The 22,387-nt window shown below is 44.5% G+C and overlaps 1 protein-coding gene across 2 annotated transcripts in view; it reads right to left on the bottom strand.

The window, feature by feature from the left end:
* Positions 1 to 22,387, bottom strand: part of GOLGA4 (golgin A4) — a 205,438-nt gene that overhangs the window by 4,290 nt on the left and 178,761 nt on the right. The window contains exons 23-25 of one of the 2 annotated variants that reach the window (XM_082259201.1): positions 18,447 to 18,550; positions 14,075 to 14,161; positions 3,762 to 3,818 (exon numbers count right to left, since the gene is read on the bottom strand). In XM_082259201.1, the coding sequence (XP_082115327.1) occupies positions 3,789 to 3,818; positions 14,075 to 14,161; positions 18,447 to 18,550 (221 nt within the window). In that variant the 3' untranslated portion in view covers positions 3,762 to 3,788. The remainder of the gene's footprint in view (positions 1 to 3,761; positions 3,819 to 14,074; positions 14,162 to 18,446; positions 18,551 to 22,387) is intronic. The other variant, XM_082259202.1, reaches the window with a different exon arrangement.

Genomic DNA, 22,387 nt, shown 5'->3' on the forward strand with positions numbered 1-22,387 from the left:
AGCTACACACATATACATCTATAACATGTATTCTATTAGAAATGTGTGAAAGTAACACAAATAAGGATAAAAACAAACCATAAAGCCACAAATGTGATTAGGACATGTCAGCTAAAAAATTCCCTTCATTTCCAATGCATTTCGAATAAACGTTATTTCTTCCTCAGGGGAATGAAAATCTATAAGGGATCAAAAATCTATAAGGGATCGAAGCGATCACAATACATATGTGATCAAAATCATTGCTGTGTTACAAAGCTGCCTGGCAACCCCCCCCCCCCCTGACCCCCCAAGCAAGCCCAAGAAAGTGCTTCCCCGACAGGACCGAAGGTGCCAGCTCTGTTATGTGGACATTACCTGGGATATTATACAAATTCCTCAAAATGATGACCATCCCCAAACTCCAAGCAATGGGCAAATCATGAAAGATCCAGGGAATGACAAATCAAATTGCAAAAAAAGGACTGAGGGGAGGGGGGGTTGCCAGGCAACTTTTTAACACAGCAATGATTTTGGCCACATGTGTATTGTGATCACGTGAGTCCCTTACAGATTCTCATTCCCCTGAGGAATAAATAATTCATAAATAATTGAACTTCATTCAAGACATGAAAGGAATGAAGAGATCTGTACTTAACGAGTCCTGATCACTATTGTGGCCTTATGTATTGTACTGTTTCTATCCTTGTGTTATTTTAACCACTTAAGCCCCAGAAGATTTTACCCCCTTCCTGACCAGGGGTTTTTTTGCGATTTTTTTACTGCGTGACTTAAACGGACAATTGCGCAGTCGTGCGACGCTGTACCTAAATGAAATTGACGTCCTTTTTTTCCCACAAACAGAGCTTTCTTTTGGTGGTATTTGATCACCTGTGCGATTTTTTGATCATGCGCTATAAACAAAAAAAGAGCGTAAATTTTGCAAAAATAACAATATTTTTCACATTTTTTTATATGAAATTCCCCCAAAAAAAAAAAGTAAACATCAAAATTTTTTTACATTTTCAGCCAATTTGTTTTATTCTACATATGTTTGGTAAAAAAAAATCGCAAAAAGCGTATTTTGATTGGTTTGCGCAAAAGTTATCGCGTTTACTAACAAAGGGAAAGATTTTTGTCATTTTTGGTGTTTGTTTTTTTTTTAAATGAGTAATGGCGGCGATCTGCGATTTTTTTTGCGGGACTGCGACATTGCGGCGGACAGATCGGACCCTTGACTGACATTTTTGACACTTTTGGGGTTACCAGTGACATTACTGCAGTAATCAGTGCTATACATATGCACTGTTACTGTAAAAATGACACTGGCAGGGAAGGGGTTAACTGTATTGGAGAGGGATGGGTTAAGTGTGTCCTAGGGGCGTGCTTTTAACTGTAGTGGGACATGTCTACTATTGTAAAAACAGAGATCAACGGTTCTACATAGTAGAACCGTCTGATCTCCATTTTTACACAGGGGAGAATGACAGGCGGCTTGTTTACATAAGCCGCCCGCCTTTCTCCTTCTCTACCGACGATCGTAGTGTGACCGGCGGACATCGGGTCCGCCGATCACACGCGCAGTCTCCTCAGTGAAAGAGCCAGGGCGGGCGCGCACTCTCCCGCTATTGGCTCACAAACCGGTCACAGGCTAGTGACGTATATATATAAAGTATATGTCACTTTGCCTGGCCAGGGCTGACCGCAGCAGTATATCTACTTGCGGCGGTCAGCAAGCGGTTAACGTTTCTCATAAAATACATTTTATAGAACTATAGGTGCATATATGAAGAATGCCTAAAAAATGTCCCACCTAAACAAGAAATTGCATACTTAAAAATATAGGGAGGTTGGCATTCAATAACGGGGTTGCTACTTGGTTATGGTTTCTATTTTTGACTCTGTTTTTAGGCTCCACATTCACTAGCTTATTACTGAATACCACATTAATCTTGCCATTTCTATCTCTATGAATGGGTCAAGTGATTTATCATTTGGAGATGTGCAGCTTTTGCACCTATAACATTTTGCATTTAGAGCCCATCTGTACTTTTTTTCAGCCAGATAAAGATTTAATGTTTTGCAGATTTATTTACAACCATACAACTTTAACCCAAAGATTCAGCTCTAAGATGACTGCTGAACAGCCACTTATATCACATACCAAATAAAAACACCACCAGGACAAAAAATCTGCTATCTAATCTAAAATGGCAACTAGGATGTAAAAGGAACATGACAGGACAGAAATAGGGCAGCTGCATTTTTTTGAATGTGCAAACTCTACAGATGTGACCCATATAGAGGCACTCACCCCACTGATACTTGCTACTCTTGCTGCTTTGTTTCTCAGTCATAGTCATACTGTCTAAGCTCCATGTCAGATGTGTTCGAGCTAAAAAGGGTTAATTATTTCCCACTCTTCAACTTAAGCCTCGCACACACGCGTCGAAAATCGGCAGGGAATTTTCGTCCGACAACCGATCTGCCGATTTTCGGCTTGTTAGTATGATGCTTCTGACAACCGACTCCGACTTTTTGGCCGAAAAAAATCTGGGGTGCAGGCTATAAAATTTTTGTCCACCGTCAAAACACGGCCGATTTTTGTGCAGTCAGTACAGATTTCGACAGGGAAGAATCTAATGAGCAAGTCTGGGCATGCTCAGAGAAGAAAGAACACAAAGAAAGCAAACCAACACATGACATCACTTCTGAAGTAGAATTTTGTCGGGGCGAGAAAATTCGTGTGCAGTCAAGGCACATTCCAACCAACAAAACACCACTCTGGACAAAAGACGGACGATCGGTCAGCCGATAATCGTTGCGTGTGTACTAGGCTTAAGTGTTTTGTTATTGCTCAGGTCCAAGCACTGCATCCTGGGAAAAAGGAAGTCTCATGCTCCCCTATACCTGTAAGGAGAAGATCATTTCTGATGGAGCAAAGGAGTGGTGTGGAAACGCAGCAAATGTTAGCTTCAGCATGTTAGAGGGGGGTTTCAAGACAAACTGCCACTATGTTCTGAATGGGCATAGTGTCAGTCTCTTAAATCGGTATTAAACCCAAAAATATATTGCAGCTTACCAGTTCTTGGATGTGGTGGCTGAATTTGTTTTCTTTTTTTATGCTTTTATCCCACCCGGTGATCCAGCCAGTAAAAACACTTCCTGTCTTAAGTCAGCCGTACATGGATTGAAATTTGGCCGGTTCAGTAGGGACTAGCTGAATTTTGAACCATTCTCCGGCAGACTGGTAGAACACAAGTCGATCCATTAATCAACTTTGGTACAACCAGCCTGTCGGATTTTTCCTATGTGATTACTGCCGACGCCTATAGTCTCAAGTTTATCACCATGAACAAGCATATCAAGTGATGGGAAATTGGCTTTCATGTTCCTTCACTGGCAATTTAACCCAATTTGATTTAACTTTTTAGTTTTATCATACAGATTACCATAAAAATGTGGTATAACATTACATGTCTTAAATCTAAATACTTCAAGTTTTATCCTCACAGGAACTACCTCTTTTCTTTGTAAAAGACACAAAAAAAACCAAAAGGTGTACTTTGTGTACTGGATGTATGACATTGCATACACAAGGCAATGGTTGTCAGGGGGCTATAGAACAAAAAAAAGTCAAGCAATCACAAAAAAAGTGTCTTAATCAAGAAACTTTGCAAAAGGGCCGTTGCCTTTCAAAGCCACAAAGAAAGCCAAGCAAAGTACAAAGAAGGCCCCATGTAATGGGGAAGAACTTGAACAAAATACAATTGTTGACTCACCCGCATGCTAACTAAGCTTGGACTGACTCAGAAGATACCGACGCGAGGAGGTGTAAACTACAAAGCCAGGGAGAAAAAAGCTTAGTGTGGTTAACAGAAGCACAGAAAGTTAATATTCTTGCTGGATTATACATGACTATAGAGATTAGTATAAACAGTTTATTAAATGGTCATTAGTAATGTAAGCATTAAAAACTAAAAAACTGTGATTAAGTGCTATGGTTTCTTGGTATGATGGTACATAGACTTTCAAGACACTAAACCTAAGTGAACCTATTTGTCTATTTTATAAACATTTCTAATTGAAATAGGTCTGTAAAGGTTTGTATTTATCTAGGTCATGATATAGTTAGTATCAGTTAGTCACATTCAAATACTGAGAGACAGAGGTTTGTAAAGCCAAAAGAACCAGCACCCAAACACAAGTGATATAACTTGGTATACTAGTGTAGTGAGGAATGCAAAGGCGTGTACATTGAACAGACAAAACAACCTCTCAACAAAAAGATGGCCCAACATAGGAGGATGAACCCTGTAGGTTAGAACAGTTTGGGCAATTGGTTCACAAGGGTGTGATGGAGGCCATCTATCTCAATCTAGAACAACCATCCCTTAAACCCGGTAGGGGCATTCACCTTTACCCCATATATTAGGCAAGTCAGATTTTTAGCTAAAGAAATTGAATGATTAAAAAACGCCTAGACTTCAAGGCACCACTGTGACGGGATTATGTAATTATAATAGGGTGATATCACAAACTGTCCCCCTACCATTATGTTCTAAGACAATCTGCCTTGACACATTCCATGGTGATTGTATTAGGGTGACTGAGTTACCTATGTGGCTATACGTGCTGGGGTAAGGTCATGACATTCATAAGATCAAAAGAAGCTATCTGGATGAGAGGCAAAATGCCTTTAACATTGCAGAACAATTCCAGTAGAATGAGACTAATTACCAAAGCCTGGTACACACAGGCTTTTTTTTTTTTTTCTTGTTAAACAGAAAAAAAAAAACCCACGAAGGAGCTCGCTGTACTAGCTATGCAATATTAGTACAGTGATCTCCCCGCTGTGTTATTGTGTTCTGACAGGAGATCGCCCTTCTGCTACAACACACCAGTCAGCGCTCGCAGTCATTGGCTGTGAGCGCTGATCGGCTGTTGGTTTTCCAGCATGCCCGTTCAACAGAAGCCGGTTGTGAGACCAGCTTCTGTCGGACAAGGAGCTGTAAAACACAGGCCGAAAGGCAGCTGGTAACTGCCGAACCGACCATTTTCAGCGATTTTTGAACCGTGTGTACCTAGCATAATCGTTATCTAGTTTAAAGCTAGTCACTCACAGATGTTCACTTCTGATCACTTCATAAGAATAGGTAAAAACAGTAAAAAAAAAAAATCTTCCTTGTTCCCTCTACTTGCATATCTACAGGACTAGACATGAGATTAGCTCCAAATAGATATTTGAAGTAAAAAAGGTTTACCTCTGATTAACCAATAGAAATGCAAAGACAGTAAAAGCACCTTTTTTTAATTAAATTAATTTTAATTTCAGCAGCCAAGTGTTCTCTAGATGCAACAAGCTTGCATCCCTCACCAGTAAAAAATGTGTTTATTAAAGGCAATAAATAAAAATACAATTTAATAATAAATTCTTATGTAGCTCTGATAGCTGGTGTCTGTCTCATCTGTGCAATGATGTGTTCTTTCATAAATCATGGACAAAAAACTCTCCAAATCAAAGACAAAACTTTGACTATAGATAATTTCTATAACTGCTCCTCTGAATTCGTGATATACAGACATTCCTGCCCTTGTGGACTAACATATGTAGGCCAAACTGTTTGTGCCATCAGGCGGCATTTCAGTGAACACAGACGTGTTATTGAATTGGGCAAAGACAAACACAGTGTCCCACACTATTTCGCTGAATTTAATAAAAAATCCACTGCTGGAGTATGGGTGATAGAACAAATAACCAGATCCCTCCCTAAAGCCGAACGATACAAGAGACTATGTGCCAGGGAAACATACTGAATATATTCTCTAGATACCCTCTCACCAGGGGGCCTTAACAAGGGGATAGAAATTGCCACCATCCTTTAGAATAGAACTCTCCCCATCTTTCCTCCCCTATCCTCTCCCCCCCCCTTTTTCTTTCCCATTATCCATTCACTAATTCTCACCATGCATAACCCCTATGTTGTGTTGTTTCTCTACTCACGTTATATTCCCTGTCCTACCTATAGGGGTGTCGTCCCTTCTCCCACCAGTGAGTATATACTTTAAAGGGGGCACTGTCCTTAAAAGGAGTAAAGGAGGATCTAGGTTTACCTTAGAATTACCCTAAGTAATTAAGTGTTTAATGGGATAGGATGTGAAGCAAAATCTTTTCAATGGTGCCACAAGCAGTTAAACGTATGAAAAAAAACCCTATTCACAAAAGATTTTACTCGGTAGTAAAGTCTTGGTGATAAAGGGATACAAATGCCCCCCCCCCCCCCCCCAGGTTTAAGTTATAGTGTACTAGTATGTACTGCTTTTTAATACATTATGACAGACTTGCATACAAACGAAGCACTCTATCGCTGCGATGTCCTGCCACTTCCTGGGCTCTACGGCGCTTCCATCTTCGCCCGATTTTCCTTAGGGGTTTGGTATCTTAAGCCGCTTGAATGGCTGGGCCAAGTTAACATCACTTCTGCACATGAGCAAGGGAATCACATCACCGCAGCAGAGAAAGTGGACCATAAATGTGGTCTGAACTGCGCATGTGCGGCTCAGATCATATTACCTGCTGACAGCCTGGAGGGACACTTATGATAGAAGAGACCTCTAGGGTTTCTTCTGTTATAAAAACCCTGCTGCTGTCAGTGGTTTTTGTAATTCTTCAGGTTATGGCCAATTTAACATTTGTATGTCATTTAAATGTATTTTGCTAGAACAGTCTGTACTTGTAAAGGATCCTAATGGAACAAGCACTGATAAACCACCAGAGAAAATTGCAGTAACTAATATATATCTATTGAATTCTTTCTATTTTTTTTTTTTTTTCTCAAGAATATTTTATTGAGAGTAAAAGGATAAGTTACATCAGCCATATGCATGTAATATAACAAGAAAAAAACAAGTAGAGGATTCACATTTACACAGCGATAATACCCAACATCCAGAGGAACCTACGATGGTCTAAGTGCTCAACCTAAAACCACGAGGAAGCGTAACTAAACGCTCATTTTTATGATAAGTGGAGAAGATGTTGAACATAGTTAGCAAGTTAAATGTTCAGGTGTGTTAAGTTTAGGAAATATTTTTCATCTGAAGTAGAGTGCCAACAGGGAGGAAAACAAAAAAACATTTTTCTTCCTTTTTGCTTAATTTTTGGAGATTCCCGCAGGTGAGGTCCTAAAGCTGTGAATGCAAAAAAGGGATGAAGAGGTGGAGGAGTTGAGCTAGAGGGGTATAGAGTAGAGACTGTAAAACAAATAGAGTGAAGAAAAATAGAAAGATAAAAGAGGGGTAAGGGTGGGAGGAAATGGTATCCCTTCCCAGCCTCCATTGCAGATAAATATAAGTTTTCCAGCTGTAGTCAGTGTATATCATGAAAAGCATGCTCAAGTAAATTCGAATAACATAGCCTATGCTTCTATTCAGAGGGCCTCATTGGCGTGAATCCTCTCAAATGAACCGCTTGTGCGAAAGAAGGGGGCGAAAGAGGGGGGGGGGGAGAGATCCATTGTCAACATTGAATTCAATCTGCTTTATTTTTCCCCTAAAGCCTGGCAGAAAGCTACTGTTCAGTCGCTGTTTTTCAGCTGTAATGGATTGAACAACAATCCCAACTTTTAATGGAGCCAGGGTACAATATATAAAACAAGACAACCTCAATTAAAAATAGCTGCTGTGGAATTAAAAAAAAAAAAATGTAATGGGATCATAATAAATTATTTCAAGCAAACAAAAATCCTAATACCTTGCAACAGTATTTTGCATTGATTTCCTACTAACACCTCCTTAACACGGTTGCTGAGGCCTGTAGATTTTGAATATGCTATGTGTTTACGCGGCTTCAGCCACTGTCTGCATACAGGGCTGCTCACCCGCACCTGAATGCTTGTCAAATCAGGACCATCAGCTGTGCCCATGCAGCCACTGTGTTATCAAGCACATGAATGGGCTGCCTTCACACAGCATCTGGCAGCTCAAGTGGCATAAACACACATACCATCTATTCCCTGCGCTAATCCAAAAAAATAAATAAATAAATACCCAACTGCTGGTGAAACAACACTCCCTAATGTTTACAACTTCAAAGGTTGTAATGAAACCAGCACTTAAGTCAAACTTTTGAAGAGCAAGGGCCACTTAGGTGATTTGGCTGTGGGCCACAATGAACTATGGGATTTTGCCACCCCCCAAACTACAAATGTAAACAAGCCCTTACTGTCCTGAGCCCCCTTTAAGTCTGCTTACACACTGATCGAATTCGGTTTACCCACCCCCCAGTTGCAGCGTAGTTCACCTGTTCCTGCAGGTTAGCTGCACTGAGCCATAGACTTAGATTACATCTTGCGTGTATTGTCTTTGGCTTAATGCGGCTAACCAACAGGAAAAGGCATAGGTGCACTGCACCTGTGGATCAGTGTGAAAGCATCCTAATAACCCTTTTGCTAATATGCCCATTGCAAAAGTGCAGTGTATGTAATGTTTAATACAATGACCTTTTAGTCTTTCAGCTTCTGCTGGCATCACTCTTCAGGCTGCTAGATAGGTCCCAGATAAAGTGCACTTAATATCAATCCACGTGGGAGAGGAGCCAGCGCTACAGAGGAAGCACCTGCTTATGTGGCTCATGCTCCCTCAGCGGTCACCTGCTTTGTTCTCCACCAGCTTCATGCGCCCTCATGCTCTGGGATGGCAGATCCACAATCGCGATCTGGGCTTGCTGACCCACCATCCCAGAGCACGGGCATGGGCATGCGCTTCCCTGGTTTGAGGTTGTGGGACACATCAGAGGCCATATGGCCCAAGGCCTACAGGTTGAGCACCTCTGGGTTAAGTGAGCAATCACCACATAACCCCTTTAAACTTTACCAACAAAAACGTGCTTCCAAAAAGCTGCAAATAAAAAAAATATATCCACTATAGTGTACAAAAGTGGCAAAATTTTTATGGTTTTTGAAGTTTTGTACTTTTAAACACTATAATGGAAATATTTCACTTTATTTTTGCACCTGCGCATCCCATGACAGCAAAACATGGCTTCACACTGGTGTATACCTAAGCACGACCGTGTAAACAAGGTCTACCTGTCACAAAAAACGCTGTCGTGTATAAAGTTCAGGCAGCTAGCAGCCCTGTGTAAATTAGTTTTTTTGTTCCCAGATGACAACTAGCCAGGGAAAAGGAAGTAGACAGCAGCTGAGACTGACCCTAAAGTAACCTATTGCTTTCTCCTGCATGGTTTGGTTTTGGACATGTCCAGCAACTGACCTTTAATCCTACACAATAGCACCTCATTTTTTTTTTTTTATATATACACATTAGCTCCTGATTGATAAGCAGAAATTCATATTAGCATCTACAGAACCAATATCATAAACCTCAAAATGACCAAACACAAACTGTTCATTGACAGACACAGCTCCATATTCTTTACCATAGTGTTAGGCTGCCCTCTACAGGGGTAGGACTAGGCAGACAACACAAAAGCTTGGCTACGTCCTGTGGGCCATCCTCAGCTGGCACAATCCCCCTCTCTGCTTAGAGATACTCCATTTTGTAACAAGCAGTAACCAAAGCATAAAAACTCCTTGGAAGGGTGGGTGCTGCGTCCGTCAATGAACTCAGAGAAAAGGATTTTACGGTGAGAACAAAAGTTATATTTTCTCTTCCGTTTCATTGACAGACAGAGCTCCATATTCTTTACCATAGGGATGTCCCAAAACAGTGCCAAACATGAGGGATGGGAACAACAAACCATAAGCTAAACAAAAGCCAATCCAAGCAATACTAGCTCAACTAGAACAGGAGCCCAACCTTTAAATACACCCTCAAGAGAGAAAAACAGACCCTCTAAAATGTAGCCTGTAAACTTTGCAGCCAAAGGAGGCCACCACAGATGCCAAAACATCCACTCTGTAAAACTTTGAAAAAGTATGCACCAATGACAATATGACTGCCATGGCTGCCATGCACACCTGCGCCACTGACGCCTGATGATGGAAGGCCCAAGAAGCACTAAGTGCCTGAGCAGAATGTGCCGTCACAGGGAAAGGGGGGAACCTGACCCCTAAAGCGATTAAGCCAGGGTCACCGTCTGTCTGATCCATCTGGAAATGGTAGCAGAGGAAGCCCCTTCGAAGCCCGTCTGCAATCCCAAAGAGCGAGTCTGATCTCCGGTGGCTGCCAAAGAGACCCGAATAGCTCGGGCAACATCCATAGTATGCAAAGTAAATTCCCTGGGATGAGTCAGCCTAAGACACAAGGATGGCAGCACAATGTCCTCAATCAAATGGAAATCAGAGACAACCTTCAGGAGGAACGAAGGCTATGGTCGCAGGACCACCTTACCCCTGTGAACCACCAGATAGGGAGAAAGACAAGCTGCCAACTCTGACACCCTGCGAGCAGAGGTGATAGCCACTAAAAAAGCTACCTCTGTGACAACGCAAGTAAAAGGATCTCCCGTATGTCTTCAAAGGGAGGATTTGAAGAACCGACAGAACCAGGTTCAAATCCCACGGTGGCAGAGGAGAACGTACAGGCGAAGTAAAAAGACAAACCCTTTGAAGGTATGTATGCGCCAATGAATGGGTAGCCAAAGGTCTTTGAAAAAAGACTGTCAAGGCAGACACTTGGCCTTTCACGGTGCTCAAGCCAGTTTCTGATCAACACCCCATTGAAGAAAGGTCAAAACCTGAGCCACCGAAAAGGAAAGAGGATGGACTTCCTCGAACCTCACACCAAGAAATGTACGCCTTCTATGTCCAATGAGAAAGCTTTCGAGATGTAGATTTCCTTGCCGTCAACATGGTCGGAATCATCGAGCCAGAAAAGCCCCTGTCCTTCAGCACCTGGCTCTCAACAGCCAAGCCATCAGAGCCAGCCACCGTAAAACAGGATGGAAGATCGGCCCTTGAGACAACAGATCATCCCTGAGAAGAAGCCTCAAGGGGACACCAGCGACCAGTCGCACCAGGTCGGCGTACCAAGACCGGTGAGGCCAGTCCAAAGCTAGCAGAATTACTGAAATCCCGTTAGCCTCGATCCTGCGTAGAAGTCGCGGAAGAAGCCAGAGCAGAGGAAAGGCGTAAATCAGCTGGTACCGGCTCCATGGAGCCACCAGAGCGTCCGTGGCGCAGAGGATCTCGTGACCTGGCTACGTACCTCGGCATCTTTCCGTTGACCTGAGACACTAACAGATCCACCATGGGGGTGCCCCACCGCAGACAAATCTGATTAAACTTGTCCAGATGAAGGGACCATTCCCCCTGGTCCAACGCTTGATGACTGAGGTAATCCGCCTGCCAATTTTCCACGCCGGAAATGTGCACAGTGGAGAGGGCCAGAATGAACCGTTCTGCCCACCGGAGAATGGTGGACACCTCCAGGGCAACTAACATACTCTTTGTGCCACCCTGCTGATCCATATAAGCCACGGCCGTGGTGTTGTCTGACTGAATCTGAACCGGGAGCCCCCGGAGCTGATCCATCCAATGTTCCAGGCAAAGCCTAATCGCTCAAAGTTCCAAGACATTGATGGGCAATCTGGACTCTTCGAACGTCCAACAGCCCTGGGCCGAGTTCAGCCTAAGGACTCCTCCCCATCCGGATAGGCTGGCATATGTTGTGACCACTGTCCAGTACAAGGGGAGAAAGACTTACCCTGTAGCAGGTATGAGGAAAGAAAGGGCTTGGGACTTTAAATGAGGCTACATATAATATTGTACCTCCATCCCTGTATTTGAACAAACAAAAGGAGATTCACACTTTTCTCACAGTCCTTGCATTTCTATCTCACGTGTGCATGGGATTGCTCCCTCAGTTCCCGGGTTAGACATCTCCAGGAGACCCTCCACCCCTAGCCCTATGTGGGAACCATTTGAACTGATCAGTAAGTAATTAATTGTAGAAAAGCATTGCTCTAAGTGGGTGTTTAATTTTTAGATATACTGTTATTTATATAAAATGATTTCTTTAGTTATTGGATTGCACCTGCACCTTTCCTGAAGAAGTGATCATCATCACGAAACGCGTAGAGCTTATTAGGAAGCAATCCTTTTGATTTTATTACACCCCATCATCTTTCAAATGTTTGTCTTTATAATTATTCTTGCCCATCATGGATTTACACCATCAATGATTGTCTATGCATTTTACACTTTTTGGCATTTCATACTTATTTTGTATTATTATTTATGTATGAAATTATTTCATGAACTGTTTCTATCAGGATACATTATTGTTACCATTTGCGGCATATTTGATTTTATCTCATGTTTATCTTTTTTTGTATACATATATCACGTCTATATGCCATATACTCATGTTTGATCACACGCCTCATATAAAGTTCCAAACCTTCCTTTTTGTTTACCCTGTAGCAAGGTCGAAGAGCGCAACTACCAGACCAGAACACACTTTGTCGACCGATTCAGAAAAATCACCTTGTCCAGCTACTTGGGATACCTGTCCCATTTGATCAGAATCTCCTTTTGAAGGAGTCTCGTGTAGAACTGTGCAAACGGGACCGCCTCAAAAGTGGACACCATCAGGCCCAACACTAAACACATGTGCGCCCGAAGGGACGACCTCATGTGAGCTAGCAAAAGTCAAATCACAGAATGCAACTTCTGCAACTTTTGCAGAGGAAGGAAAACTCCAAAGTCTCCTGAATCCAAAGTCAGCCGCAGATAATCCAATCTCCTGGTCGGAACCAGAGCAGACTTCTGAAAAATTCAGAAGCAACCACATCTCCCGCAAAGTCTGGACAGTAATTTTCACATCGGCCGTCAGAGCCGACAGACACTCTGCTTGCAGGAGGAGGTCGTCCGAGGTACCCCAGCACAGCAATCTCCCGCTGATGCAGCAACGCTAAGACCAGGGCCAACACTTTTGTGAAAAACCGAGGAGCAGAGGCTAGACCAAAGGGTAACACCACAAACTGAATGTGCTCCTGTCTCACAGCGAAGCAGAGGAAACGCTGATGCCGGGTGCAGACTGTGATTCTTTATTGTTGTGACTTAGGTGATGATCAGATCCCATTTTATGACCAATTTGAGCAGAAATCCATATCATTCCAAAGGATTCACATACTTTTTCTTGCAGCTGTATGTTAATGAGAAGAGACTTTAGCCTGTCCTTAGCATAGATTCATTCTGACATTGTTCAATAATCCTTGAAATCAGCCATGAGGTTTTCTGAGAAACATTCAAGGTAGGAAATTTATTTAACCTCTTTGCGCTGACAGTACGCATTTATGCGGGCTCTCAGAGAGTGGGCCTTAACGCTGAGTGGCCACATACATGCTGCCCTGTGTAAACATCTTATTGTGCCGAGTGTGTACTCCCTGCACGGTAGCCGGCAGGAATTGGTTGCGATCAGGAGCTTTCCGATATGACAGCCAATCACAGTGGTCACATGACCTGAATGCCTGCCTCTTGGCTTTTGGAACTCTTAAAGGGCTGGGAGGTGGTCTGCACCAAGGGGTAAAAAAAATGTTGGTATGCTGTGTGAAGGGATCACATCACAAACATATAGTGGTGTTTTCTCAAATTTGAGAGGAAAAACCATGTCAAGTTGTGCTTTAGGCATATCCCAGAAAATCTGGAATCTATTTCACAAGCAATAAATCCAACTTAATTAGTTACAGGCACATGGGGTTGTTTTTAAGCATTATCCCTAGTCAATAAATATTTTCTACATACTATCGGATATCAGCTTAAAATGAGCATTTATGTGTAGTACCTAGGACACGAAAAATTAAGCCAACTTGGTTACATCGGCTTATACTTAACTTGGACTATTCTGCTAAAAGGTAGGGATATGAAGGCTACAAACCAGGCCAATCTTTACTTTCCCACACTACTATAGGTCTCCATATTACTCAACTGTTGAGATACTGATATTGCTTTTTCTTATGCTTAGGTAATTACATATTCCTGCTGAGGTCATGAGCAGAAAATAAGCACAATAGTTTGGACTTTATGGTTTGTACTACTTTGTGTGTAATATAACACTGTAAAACACTGAATTTAACTTACTACCACAACAAAAAAAACACAAGTGAGCATTTAGACAAATTTAGGCTTACCACAGGTCGGGCATCTTCTCTTTCAAGAATTTTCTGGGCTTGATCAGCTGGAAACCTTAGCACGGTTGTGATAACTTTTGCCATTGTCTAGTAAAACAAATGATAAAGTAATAGCAAACAAGACTTATCAGGATTTCAATAACAGATCAACCTTTTCTGGCTAAACAAAAGATTATTCTAAAAACGCTTGCTTTCAATAACTTACGAATACCCATCCCATTTTTTTCCCCCCCAAACAGACCCCTACACTCTACCCAACACTACCCAATTAGAGGAAAAAACCAACCTAGGATTACACCACCAGCAGACTGGTAAGGCTACCATGCTTTTACTTTGCTTTTGTTGAAGTGGGTTCTTAGTTCCTTGCAAGTACAAATTATTGGTTTCTATGTTTCTATGTAGTTGATCATATATGTACAGCAGTGATTCGATGTTTGATTTATTTTATTAACTCTGGGTGTTGACAGCATGTACTAAAAAAAAACCCTAACCAATTCTACAATCATGTAACAGTACCCAAATTAAATGTATAATTTTTTGAGACAGATGGAGATTTTGGAGGTATTTAATTATTTTTTTTTTTTTTTCCCTTTATAGCAAAAAAAAGGATTTTCCCAACCGGAGACGGAGAGGGAAGCCACCATTATCAGGGACTCCTTTGTTCCCAGTCTCAGCCGGATCTGACTGTCAAGAGACTGCGGATTTTTGTCCCATTTGGTCAGAATCTCCCTTGCAGGGAGCTCACATCGAACTGTGCAAATGGAACTGCATAGAAGGTATATACCACGAGGCCCAGAACCTACATGCAAGTCTGGAGAGATGACCATTTGTTGGACAGCAAGAGGTGAATTGCAGCATGCAATTTCTGCCGTTTGTCCAGAGAAAGGCACACTCTGGCTACGGCCGAGTCCAGAGTAAAGCCCAAGTAGTCCAGCTTTGTGGACGGAACCAGGGCAGACTTCTGAAAATTCAGAATCTAGCCGAACTCCCACAGAGTTTGTATTGTGATCTCCCGGTTCTCCACCAGAGCAGAGGAAGACTCGGCTTGCAGAAGGAGATCGTCCAAGTTGCCCAGTACCGCGATACCCCGTAGGCATAGCAAGGCTAGCACCAGAACAAACACTTTTGTGAGGACCCGAGGAACGGAGGCAAGACCAAAGGGTAATTCCACAAACTGATAATTCTCCTTTCCCACAGCAAAGCAGAGAAAACGCTGGTGACTGGCACATATTGGAATGTGAAGATAGGCATCCTTGATGTCAATAGAGGCGATAACATTCCCATGACGCAGAGATGCCACTACCGTGCAAATGGACTTCATTCTGTACCTGCACAAAGCAGCTTAGCATCTTGAGGTCCAGTATTGGCAAACTTTGCCTTCCTTCCTGGGGACTGTATACAGGATTGAGTAGAAACCCTGAAAACGTTCCGAAGTCGGAACCGGGACAATAACCCCTTGAAGGAACAGGTCTTGTACCGCCCCATACAGACCCTGTAACTGGTCTGGGGACAGGCGCAAGTAAAAAGGAAAAAACCTTGCCGGGGGACAAGAGTGAAAACTCGATCTTTTAGCCAGACTGAATGACTTCATAGACCCACTTGACTTGCACCAGGGAAGTCCAAAGGTCCTGAAACCAGCGAAGACGTCTCCCCACCCCCGATACGGTTGAGGGCGCACCTTCATGCATTAGAAGCCTTGTCTGCGGCGGCTGGAGAAGCCAGCTCTCGGCTTGCCAAACCAGGTTTGTTTGGATCTGCCAGAGGAGGCCCTGAAAGGCTTTGAGCCCTTGTCAGTTGACCCTGAGGGACAAAAATACTTCTCATGAGCCGAGAAGGAATGTCCACATCTATGACCAGGTTCCTTGCCCCTGTGAGACCTTTAATGATGTCATCAAGGGTAGCTTCAAACAGACGATCTCCTTGAAAGGGAAGATCAGTCGAGGCCTTTTTAGAAGTCTGGTCCGCAGACCAGCATTTGAGCCAAAAGACACGGTGAAGGACCTCCGCCAAAACAGAGAGGCGAGCCATCAGGGGAGCCGCGTCCAAAGAGGCATCACAAATAAACTGCAGCCCCTGGACCAGCTGGTCTGCCAGCACAACAAAGGCAGGAGGGACCTGTTTTCCCTCCAGGTCACGGCATAGGAGCTTAGCCCACTCGTCAGAGTTTGCGACACTAGGGCATTGGTAAACACCGGCCTCATTGCCGAACCAGCTAAAGTATACATAATGCCAGCCACAGCCTCCGCCTTCCCGTTAGCCGGATCCTTCAAGACCGGTGACTCTTGTACCGGAATCATGATTGCCTTGTTTAATCTGGAAAACGGAGGGTCCACCACTGGTGGCAGTCTATTTCTTAAGGAGGGACTCCCCATAGGGGTAACGCCTAGTAAAACGCTTTGGTCACCCCAACTCTTTTGCAACAATTCTGTCAAAACAGGCGGAGAAAGGAAACCCCTTTGCCGCTCTGAATGGCTTGTGAGTGCCAAAGGGTACGTGCCCCTCCGTCGCAGCTTTGGCCGCGTTCTTCATCTTTAGGGTCTCATGCAAAGATACAATCAATGCATCTACCAGCGCCTTTTCGTGCACGGTTGCACACGTGAAAGAATCATACTCACTTTCAGAGGATTCCAGGCGCGGGGTTGTAGACCCAGCAGGGTCACTCACGTTGGCAGCGGCCAAATCAGATTCAGGATCTGATGAGACAGAAGAGGCAGGGGGCGCTTTTTGCTAGCCCGTGCCGACAAGCCGCCTCCACCCGGGACACAAGGGACCGACCGCCGTCAGTGCATGAATGGATGTTCAGGACCCAGAGGGCCCAGCAGCCTCAGACAGGAGATCAGGTGGGGAAACGTGCTCCAAAGACTCCATGAGTCATCAGGGTGACCCCATAAAAAAGTGTAACACACTGCTAAGGGACAACCCCCACTACGCTGGCAGCACCACCAGGTCTCCAAGCACAAGGCACAGAGCGATCCTCAGCAGAGAGGGAGAGGACCCCACCAGACTCACCACCCGGCGATGCAGGCACCTGCAGTCACCAGGATAATCTGCACTACACATGCAGTGATCAGGAAGCGAAATGATCCAGGAGTCAGCACCAGGGGATAAGGAGGGACTCCCACTGCTGAAATCGCCATCCACGGGGCTCCACTGTCATGGCCACCGCTATTTGCAATGCAAACCCCAAGAAAATAGCCCCCAGACTACACAAACATGGCCGTCATGTATAGAAAAACACAAGGCTACAACAAAATGGCGGCGCTACGAGGCCTACAGGGACAAAGAAATCAGGAGACCAGGCTTCAGGACAAATCCAAGCAGAACAGGGGGCCCTGGCAGGAGCACCCACCAGGTACAACCCCCCCTCGACCCCCTGCCAGTCGATTGTCTGGCCGCTGGTGGCGTACCCCCCCCACCTAATCGCCAGTTAGCGCCCTGCCTCAACACCATGAAAGTTTTTAGACCACCCTAAAAAATACAACCCCAGCATATGTGGAGGGGGGGGGGGGCAGGATGAGGAACATGGCAAGGGGGGGGTGCCTGTGGGAACCCAAGGGTTCGACCGTCCCATGGAGGGGCCCACATCCACCCCAAAACCCTCCAGGGGGACAGCTACTCACCATACCAGGAACCAGGTGGGCACTGCTCTAGACAGATCCTCCTTTCCATCCAAATGGGGGGGGGCTGTCAGCCAGGCAGAACACTGCAACTCAGGCCAAGACCAGGTCATATGCGACCTGGCGAGACATTTAATTCACAGGGCCATCCTCCGTCCAGTGGGGCTATGTTGCAGCAGACCTAGAACAGAGCTAAGGCCTGCGCGTGCTTGCTGGCCAAACTGGGGTGACAACTGGATCTAGATTATCCAGCCCGTCGCCCTGTCCAGCAGCTGACTGTAGATCTCACCTGAAAAATCCAGGAGGAAAAAATGTTCTATCTAAAAAATTTTACCAGCACCAAAGATCCCAGGAAGGAACTAGGTACTTACTCTTGACAAGGCAGAAAAAAACTGAGTGACTATAGCAGGAAGAGGGATTATTCCCCCTGGGACTGCCCATGTGTGTAGCCAGAAGTTTTTTCTGCCTATTTTCCTACTCCTGTACGGGGCAGCATAACCCAATGGTCAAGAATGACAGGAGCTATGTCCGTCAATGAATGAAAGAGAAAATACTTTGTGTGTGCAAATTAACAAATCTTGGTTGCAGTCAATGGCCCGCATTTGTTGGAGTATTTTGTAGTACAGTATCCCATAGAAGATGTTGATTCTGACAAGGTTTTCTGACAAATCTATTGGGGTGTACTCATTTATGCTGAGCACTGTAAAACAAAACAGTTCCCTCATAAATTTTACAGGTAAGTCAAATTGTTTTACCTTAGTTTCCCGCCCCATCATGTACTCGAACATTACTTTTCTCAAATACTCAAATTCAGTAGGCTCGCCAAACACATTGATGTCAGTATACCGATGATTCTCATCTAAAAAAAAAAACATAACGAACATTAAAAAAATATTTAAAAAAAATACCAGGTATGCTGATATCATTAAAATAAAGTTGGACTTTTTCATCCATTTAAAAATATAACAAATAGCATATAAACTTCACAAATCTCTTTCGCTTGCAAACAAGCTGCAGATTTTGACATTACTTTGTTGGACATTAAAATACAACTTCTTCCAAAAAACACAAACAGTAGAGCTGCATTTGCAAATGCCTGGGATATGACGCTGTTAAAAAAAAAAAAAAAAAACACTTTTATAGGAATTTTCCTACTAGTATTGTAGTACATAGTCAGTAGAAAAAAAAAAAAGTTGCATCATGTAATCTCAGCGCAGGAAATGTGCAGAAAGGTGGGTATTCCCTCTATGAAGTCCCTTAAATACCTAAATACTGCTAGCATAGAATACAATGTATCTAAACCCAAGAAGAAAAAATGGGATTTTTGACTTGCCGTAAAATCCATTTCTCCGATGCTTTTTGACAGACAAAGTTCCTCATCTTCTTGACTATGTGTGTTATACTGCCCCCTACAGGAGTAGGACACTAGGCAGAAAAGAACCTGACTACGTCTATGGGGCAGTCCCAGGGGGTATACTCCCACTCTCTGATATAGATACTCAGTTTTGTTACAAGCAGTGTCAGAAGAGAAAAACCCAACTCCATAGAAGGGTGGGTGCTCTGTCTGCCAATAATACACAGAGAAATTAATTTTATGAAAGTCAAAAATCCCATTTTCTCTTGACGGACACAGCTCCTCATCTTCTTGACTATGTGGGACATCCCAAAGCAGTGTCAAACACGAGGGGTGGGAAAAGCAAAAAAATACTTCCCAAGGCTAAACATAGCCAACCAGGTAACATGGGGCTTAACCATAAAACAACTGGAACTCACCTGAAAAAAGTAAAACACCCTCAAAGATGGAACAAGTCCTCTAAACAGCAGCCTGCAGAGCCTTGTGGCCAAAGGAAACATCTGCAGATGCCAACACATCCACCTTATAAAACTTTGTGAACGTGTGCACAGACGACCAGATGGCCACCTTGCAAACCTGCATCACTGATGCCTGATGACAGAAGGCCCAGGAGGCACTAAGCACCCGAGTAGAGTGCGCATTAACAGGGAAAGGAGGAACCTGACCCTTAATGGTATAAGCCTGAACCACAGTCTGTCTGATCCATCTGGAAATGGTTGCAGCAGAAGCAGCCAAACCTTTTCGAGGTCCATCCGTGAGTACAAATGACTTCCAAAAAGACTCCTTAGCTGCCAGGTACACAGATTGCTTGGACCAATTTCCTTAAGATGTTTAGGCATGGGACATAGGGACGGCAACACAATGTCTTCTTTCAAATGAAAATCAGAGATGACCTTTGGAGGGAACGACGGACATGGACGAAGAACCACCTTAACCCTGTGAACCTCAAGGTAAGGTGAACGAAAAGAAAGCATCGGCCGGCTCCGACACCCTGCGCAGAAGTTCTAGCCACCAAAAAGGCCACCTTCTGGGACAATGTAAGCAGGGGAACCTCCTGAATGCTTTTAAAGAGAGGCTTTGACAACAGAGAACTGACAACACCAAATGGAGGTCCCACAGCAGCAATGGAGATGGCACTGGAGGAACCAAGTGTCTCACTCCTTGGAGAAAGCTACGCACCAAAGTGTGTGTGGCCAATAGGCGTTGAAAGTAAACTGCAACCTGGCCCTTGATGGTACTCAAGGCCAGGCGCTGCTGAACCCCCATTGGAGGCAAACCAAGATCCGAGTCATCGAAAGGGAGCGAGGGTGAACCCTGAGGGATTCACAGCATGCAATGTACGTCTTGTAAGTACGATGGTAAACCTTCCTAGAAGTAGATTGTCTAGCTTTTAACAGCATAGAAATCACAGTCAGACAACCCTTTTATTCTTCAGCACCTGGCTTTCAACAGCCAAGAAGTCAAAGCCAGCGACCATAAAGCAGGATGGAAGATTGGCATTTGCGACAACAGATCTTCCCTGAGAGGAAGTCTCCAAGGAGCATAGGCAACCAGCCATACCAGATCGGCGTACCAAGACCGGCGAGGCCAGTCTGGAGCCACTAGGACCAGACTGCTGACCAGAATCGCTTTTGCCTCGATCCTGCGGAGGAGTCTCGGCAGAAGCTCGAGAGGAGGAAAAGCGTAAATCAGACAATACCGACTCCAAGGAGCCACTAATGCATTTGTGGCATCAACTAGAGGATCATGAGACCGTGCCACAATCCTCTGCACTTTTCTGTTGAGGTGAGAGGCCAACAGATCCACCTCGGGAGTACCCCACCAAAAACACAACTGATAAAACCTCTCCGGTTGAAGTCACCATTCCCCCTGGTCCAACGCCTGTCGACTAAGGGAATCCGCCTGACAATTTTCCACCCATGGAATGTGCACAGCAGAGAGGGCTGGAATTAATTTTTCTGCCAACCTTAGAAAGCCAGCTACTTCCCAAGCCACCAGGACACTTCTCGTGCCCCCTTGGTGATTGACATAGGCCACGGCTGTGGCACCGCCAGATTGAATCCATACCGGACACCTCTGGAGATGACATGTCCAATGATCCAGACAGACAGAGTCTGTTAGCTCGGAGTTCCAGTACATTGATCGGTAGCCTGGACTCTTCCGGAGTCCAGAGCCCCTGAGCACATACTGTGCCAAGGACACCTCCCCACCCGGACAGGCTGGCATCCATGGTGATGACCGTCCAGTACAGGGGAAGAAAGATTTGCCCTGACGAAGTGCCAGAGAACAAAGCCACCAAACCAGGGACCCCCTTGTACTCTAGCTCAACAGGATCAGATTGTCTAGAGACTGAGGATTCTTGTTCCATTTCACCAGAATCTTTTTGCAGAGACCTTGTGTGGACCTGTGCAAATGGAATAGACTCAAAAGGTAGACACCATCAGTCCCAGCACCTTCATGCAAGACCAAGAGATGACTGTCTGCTGGATGGCAGAAGCTGAATTGCCTCCTGCGATTTCTCAAGTTTTTCCAGAGGAAGAAACACTCTGGCTGAGGCCGAGTCCAGAGTCAGACCCAGATAGTCCAGACTTGTGGACGGAACCAGAGCAGACTTCTGAAGATTCTGAATCCAACCGAATTCCCTCAGAGTTCGCAGAGTAATCTCCAAGTTCTCCAACAGAGCAGTCAAAGACTCTGCTCGCAAAAGCAGATCATCCAGATACCCCAGTACCGCTATCCCTCACTGATGCAGCAATGCTAGCACCGGGGCCAATACTTTTGTAAAGGCCAGAAGAGCCGAGACGAGGCCAAAGAGTAACTCCACTAACTCATAATGATCCTCGCCCACGGCAAAGTGGAGGAAACGCTGGTGGCCGATACATATTGGGATATGTAGGTAGGCATCCTTGATGTTGATGGAGGCGAGGAAATCCCCCTGATGTAGGGACGCCACCACCGTGCAAATGTATTCCATTCTGAACCCGCACAAAGTAGTTTAGCGCCTTGAGGTTCAGAATGGGACACACCTTGCATTCCTTCCAGGGAACTGTAAACAAGCTTGAGTAAAAACATTGAAAATGTTCCGATGCTGGAACCGGAACAATCACCCCTTAAAGTAACAAGTCTTGCACTGCCCCAAAGAGATCCCCTAAGCGATCTGGGAACAAATGCAGGTTGGAAGGAAAGAACCTGCACAGAGGATATGATCAAAACTCGATCTTGTAGCCGGAGTGAATGACTTTGTGGACCCACTTGTCCTGTATCAGGGAGGTCCACGGATCCAGAAACCCGCGGAGACGTCCCCCTACCCCTGATACGGGTGAGGGCACCCTTTCATGCAGA

This window comes from Pelophylax lessonae (assembly GCF_965119305.1).
Source record: "Pelophylax lessonae genome assembly, chromosome: 5".
Taxonomy (NCBI): Eukaryota; Metazoa; Chordata; class Amphibia; order Anura; family Ranidae; genus Pelophylax; species Pelophylax lessonae.